The sequence below is a fragment of the Gavialis gangeticus genome, unplaced genomic scaffold, assembly GCF_001723915.1.
Source record: "Gavialis gangeticus isolate Ggan-Ray unplaced genomic scaffold, GavGan_comp1, whole genome shotgun sequence".
Classification (NCBI taxonomy): Eukaryota; Metazoa; Chordata; order Crocodylia; family Gavialidae; genus Gavialis; species Gavialis gangeticus.
Window position 1 is genome coordinate 159,431,072 of NW_017729022.1, and position 5,511 is coordinate 159,436,582.

Below are 5,511 nucleotides of genomic sequence, written 5' to 3' on the forward strand. Positions count from 1 at the left end.
TAATCATTAAGTGAAACTCAAATAATTAATAGTCTGTCAGCAAACCAACCAACTCAGTCAGCAAACCAACCAACTCACTTTTCTGGAAGGGAGGCTCACCCATGGCTGCTCTCTGGGGGTTCTACCACCTGCGCTAGCCAAAAGTACCCCCCAAACAGCAAGATCTAGGCCCTGCCTAGCTTTGTGGTGAGCAGCTGTTACAGCAGGCAATGGCAGACAGGATGCAGCAGCAATATGTGGCTACCAAAAGGAGGAGACCACAAAGCCCTGACAGAGAATTCCCCATAGGGCAGCTTCAAAAATGGCCAGTCAAGTGAAAATCTGACCCCTCATCGCATGAGGTATCAGATGAAGACATTTAAAAATGTAGTGTCTTTTGTAACTTGTGTCTGCAGAGCTCCCAGACTGTCACTGTTTTCAGAATGGGAAGAAGGAAAGGGAGTGGAGGAAGTTCAGTTTGGGGGGGGGGGGTTCAGCCCCCCCAGAGGGTGGGGCAGGTGTACTGCAGCTCCCCAGAGGGGGGGGGTTCCAATTCACCCACCCCACCCTTCAGCACCAGCTGGGGAGCCCCAAGAACAAGCTCCTTTTGCTGCCTTTCTCCCCTCCCATTATGACAACAGTAAGCACTGGCAGAGAGCCCTGGCCATTGCTATGGGAACCTGGCTGCAGGTTCCCAGCCCACAGCTAGATTTCCCCTTCCCCTGGAGCCAACAATGAACTTCTCTTTGGTCCTGGGGTAATGGCAGAAAAGGCTCCAAATTACAGCCGGGAGCTGCACTTCTGTTTGTGCTGTGAAAGATAAGGTGGCACTGCTCTGCTCTGTCCATAACACTTGCATCCAGCCTCATTCTGATGGCACATCTTCAATCAAGTTAATGATTTTGTAACTTTTTTTACAAATGGCTCAATTTTTATCTAATGGATTTTATAGACTAGCATTTAAAGCCTTTTTTTTAATGGACTGTCCATAAATTTAGACAGTGTCAGCTCTGATCCCACTACTGCAGGGACACCCAAACTAGCTCGACATGAACCAGCCAGCATACCAGCAACAGTGGCAGCAACACAGTCCCAGCAGTACAGAGCACGCCCCAGGCTAGTTTACTGTCAGGAAGGGTCATTCCTAGCATTGCCAGGTGTACGCTAATCATCCTGTTTGTACCCTAACTCCAACTCTTGTACCATGTCTGATTGATGATGGTAAAAGCATTCAAAAGGTACGATCATTTTCGAGGCAGTTAACCAATAGGGCATATAGAAAATACAAGTCGCTCTCCAGTCTGCTGTCATCACTTTCTTATGCCGGCTTGCATCAAAATAAAAGACAAGCTTCAACTTTGGTGACCCAGTTGTCACTCACTCACTGGAGTCAGTGAGCAACAGAAAGTCAATAAGAGACTTATTTGCATGGGCACAATCGTTTTTCAGCAAATATGATAATTTTGAGCTTCCAATAGGATCGTTTTATATTTAAGACCTGGCACGGTGGTCGCTCCGGTCTCAACGTAAGGGTTGAAGGCCCACGCCGGCTCCTGCGGGGCTGCCCGGGGGCTCACCCCTCGAGCCCGCCTGTGTTGAGCGGTGGCGCAGGCTGCTTACTGCAGGCCTTCTGCCCGTACCACACCGACGTCGTGCCTGGGAAGAGGCAGTGGCGGGGCGGGTAGGTCTGTGTGGCCGCGGGGCCGACACGGGAGCCTTGCAAAGGCAACGCGGGCTGAGGAAGCGGCCGTGCGCTGCGCCCCTGGCGGGCGCGCGGGGAGTGACAGGCTTTCCGGCCCCGGCGGGGGGTGACGGCACGGCAGGGCCGGGCTAACGCCAGTTCTCTCCAAACGCCGCCGCGCGTGACGCGAGCGCTCGGGGCGGGGTTCTCCCGTCCCCCCGCCCCGCTTCCTTGTCGCGCAGCGGCCGTAAAGCGCCTGGCGGCCGCACGTGCCTCCCTTCTCCTGCTGTTGCCAGGCCAGGGTTGGCATGGGGAAGCGGCGGGCGCGCGGCCCGGCACTAGCCGGCCTCAGCAAACGGCAGAAGAGGCACCTCCGCGACTTCGGGGAGCAGCACCCGGTCCGCGACGCGTGAGTGAGACCCACCCGCGAGCTTAGTGCGTTATCGGCACTAGCAGTGACATCAGTCTGCAATTCCCCTTCCACCCCGGGCAACGGCCTGCCCCCTTCCAGCAGCCCGGCTGGGACGGGGCGGGCACAGCTCCTCCGGGCCAAGCAGTCCGGCTCCACGGCCACGGACCTGCTCGCTACCACTACTCTGGTGCTGCTGGGTCTCGCTCGCCCTGTCTGAGTCAGGCTCCCATGGGGGTAGACATGAGGTCATGTCCATCAGAGGTCATCCCCCTGGGGTGGGCATGAGGTTATTTCCCTAGGGACTGGTTATGAATACTGGAGCATTCACTGTAGCAGTTGTGAGAGGGAGAACCAGAAAAGTCAGAAAAAAAGGCTGAGAAGCACTCTAGGAACTCTTGAGAAGGAAAACGATTGGGTTTCAAGGGCTGTTGCTACCATCTTTTATGGACAGTGGTAGTGATCAAGTTTCACAACACAAAATTCAAGATGTTTCTAATGATTTCATTTTTCGTTCTTGTGTATCTGACAGTACAGAAGCGCTAAAGCCATACTCCGTCTTCATTTACTTGCCTCCCCTGCTGTGGTGTGTGGCCAGCAGTCCCAGTGTCTAAGCATGGGACCGGTGCGTTGGAGGTCTCTCCTTTGGGCTGGCTGATAACTGCAGCAGGTGTTTGACTAGGAGGCAGAGTCACCTGCCTTCCATGGGCTCAGCAGTTCATTACACCCTCCCCAGACTTCTTGAGGCTTTCCTCCTCTCTAGTTTGTATGTAGACCCATTCCAACCTCTTCCTTCTCATGAGACAGATGTAGAAATGATATTGGTTGACTGGTTTACAATAAGATTTGTTGACAGTTCTTTTATGTAGAGTTTAGGTTGTGGGTTGGGATAGGGATGTTCCTGCCCCAGGCAGGGGTTTGGCCTGGTTGACCTCTGGAGGTCCCTCAAAGCCCAGCTTTTCTATCATTTCCCTGTGCTGCCATCATATGATGCCTGGTCACCTGAACCAATTGGCCCAAACCTGTCATTCACAGTCAGTATTGGGGCCTTCTCTTGAATGGCTCACTTCACCCTTGGCACTCAGCTTCAGGCTCCAAACTTGGTTTAGCTGCAGGGAGACTGAGGGCCTTCTTGCATGGTAATTTTGGGTGGCTCCTGGAGCTCATAACCCCTGAATTGTCTGCACATTAACACCTGAAACTTGTTTTAAGCATTCATTATGTGGCTCAAAGTTATACCACTCTAGGGCAGCAATTTCCAAGCTGTGGTATGCAGACAGCCCTGTCAGTGGTACGCATTAATGGATTTATCATAATTACTTTATGACAAAAATGTGCTGGTGATACTTAAGGTTGAACTGAAAAATTTGCTGCTGGTACTTATGGTTGTATCATTTTAAATTGATGGTGCCCAATCTGTCAGTTTGAGAACTGCTGCTCTTATCTCTGATCCATGTGACCCAGCTCCTGTTTCGCTCAGGTATAACCACTCTACCCTTCTGGCCTGGATAAAGCCCACTGTCTGCCTACCCTTTCTACTATCTCAGATCCCTGCTCACTGCCCCCACCGCTGTGCTCACTTGTGGCTGCTCTTGCTCTGTCTTTCCTAGCAGGGAAGGGTTAACATGCCTGCCCCGCCAATGCAGCAGCCCAGCTGCAGGGATAGCCTGGCAGGTTAACCCTTCCCTACCTGCTCCCCTGGGACAGACATCTGGGCAGCTACAAGTAGGCAGGGAGAAACTAGGGGAGCCCTGGGGGGCAGGAGGCAAGTCTGTAATGGGAGGGGGGATTCTTTTTTTCTAGTCCTCCAGGCCCCTGCTGGCCTAAATAGCTGATGGGTCCAAAACTGAGCTAGCACTAACACCCATCAACTTTTTGCAGCTCACGGTATAAGGTGTAACAAAGTCCTTACATTCTTTTGGATAATATAGATTACTCCCTTTTCCCTAGCACTCATTGAAAGCTGAAATTGATTTCTGTTTATTTCTTCAGGGTTTCTGGAAGAGAAGTCACTCAAATTTGTGAACTGGTAACATACTCTACTTATTTTTCATATTCTCCTTTTGTATTGCTGTTATACAAATTATACAGCTGTAGTGGGAACTGTCAGACAGGATGAAGTTATTTTAGCTCTCAGGGCAAATTGCAGATAAAAACTTTGTTCCAGAATTTTTCAGTTGTGTTAAAAGCAGCTAGGGAACATGGAAGAAAATGTTTAAAATCAAACAAAAACAAAGTTTGCAGTCCAAGACTTACAGCTGTATATGAAGTCAAGAGAGCCAGGCAGTGAGACTGAATGGAAACTACCCAAGCTTAGTGTTTAACATCTTGCATTTCATTCAGCAATAATGATGACAAACCCATTAGACTTCTAAACTCGAGTGTTAAAAATAAATGTTAGTTATACAAACCCCAAGACATCCCTTTTTACTCTACCTTGATGTTGCCCATTATAGAATCATAGAAAATTAGGGTTGGAAGGGACTTCAGAAGGACATCCCCAACTAGATCATTCCAACCAGGGCTTTATCAAGCTGGGCCTTAAAAACCCTCAAGGATGGAGATTCCACAGCCTCTCTAGGTAGCCCTTTCCAGTGCTTCACCACCCTCCTAGTGAGAGAGTTTTTCCTAATATCCAACTTAAATTTCCCTTGCTGCAACTTGAGACCATTGCTCCTTGTTCTGTCATCTGCCATCAGCGAGAACAGTCTAGCTCCATCCTCTTTGAAACCCCACTTCAGGTAGTTGAAGGTTGCTATTAAATCCCCTCTCAGTCTTCTCTTCTCCAGACTAAATAAGCCCAGTTCCCTCAGCCTCTCCTCAGAAATCATGTACCCCAGCATCCTAACCATTTCTTTTGCCCTCCACTGGGCTCTTCCAACTTGTCCACATCCTTTTTGTAGTTGGAGGTCCAACACTGGACACAATGTGGCCAGATGTGGCCTGACCAGTGCAGAATAGAGGAAAATAATTACTTCCCTTCATCTGCTGGCAACGTACCTACTAATACATCCCAGTATACTGTTAGCCTTCTTGACGATAAGGGCACGCTTGACTTCTATCCAGCTTCTTGTCCTGTGTAACCCCCGGGTCCTATTCTGCAGAGCTGTTGCTTAGCTAGTTGGTCCCAAGCTTGTACTGGTGCATGGGATTCATCTGTCCTAAGTACAAGACTTTGCACTTGTCCTTGTTGAACCCTGTGAGATTTCTTTTTGCCCAGTCCTCCAATTTGTCAAGGTTCCTCTGAATTCTAGCCCTGTCCTCCAGTGTATCTCCTACTCCCCCCAACCTGGTGACATCCGCAAGATTATGGGGTCAAAAAATATATATTTTCATTCCTCACTAGATTATATTTCTTCACTCTGTGAAGACCTACAGCAGTCCTCTTTTTTTCTTATACAGGTCTGTAGCACTTAATTTTCTCTTTTTTTTTTTTTTTTTT

At 49.6% G+C, this 5,511-nt stretch overlaps 1 protein-coding gene across 3 annotated transcripts in view; it reads left to right on the top strand.

Moving 5' to 3' along the window:
- Positions 1-1,890: 1,890 nt before the first annotated feature.
- Positions 1,891-5,511, top strand: part of DIEXF (digestive organ expansion factor homolog (zebrafish)) — a 28,148-nt gene continuing 24,527 nt past the window's right edge. For 2 of the 3 annotated variants that reach the window (XM_019516401.1, XM_019516404.1), the window contains exons 1-2: positions 1,892-2,069; positions 4,062-4,098. In XM_019516401.1, the coding sequence (XP_019371946.1) occupies positions 1,969-2,069; positions 4,062-4,098 (138 nt within the window). In that variant the 5' untranslated portion in view covers positions 1,892-1,968. Of the gene's footprint in view, positions 2,070-4,061; positions 4,099-5,511 lie in introns of all 3 variants that reach the window. The other variant, XM_019516403.1, reaches the window with a different exon arrangement.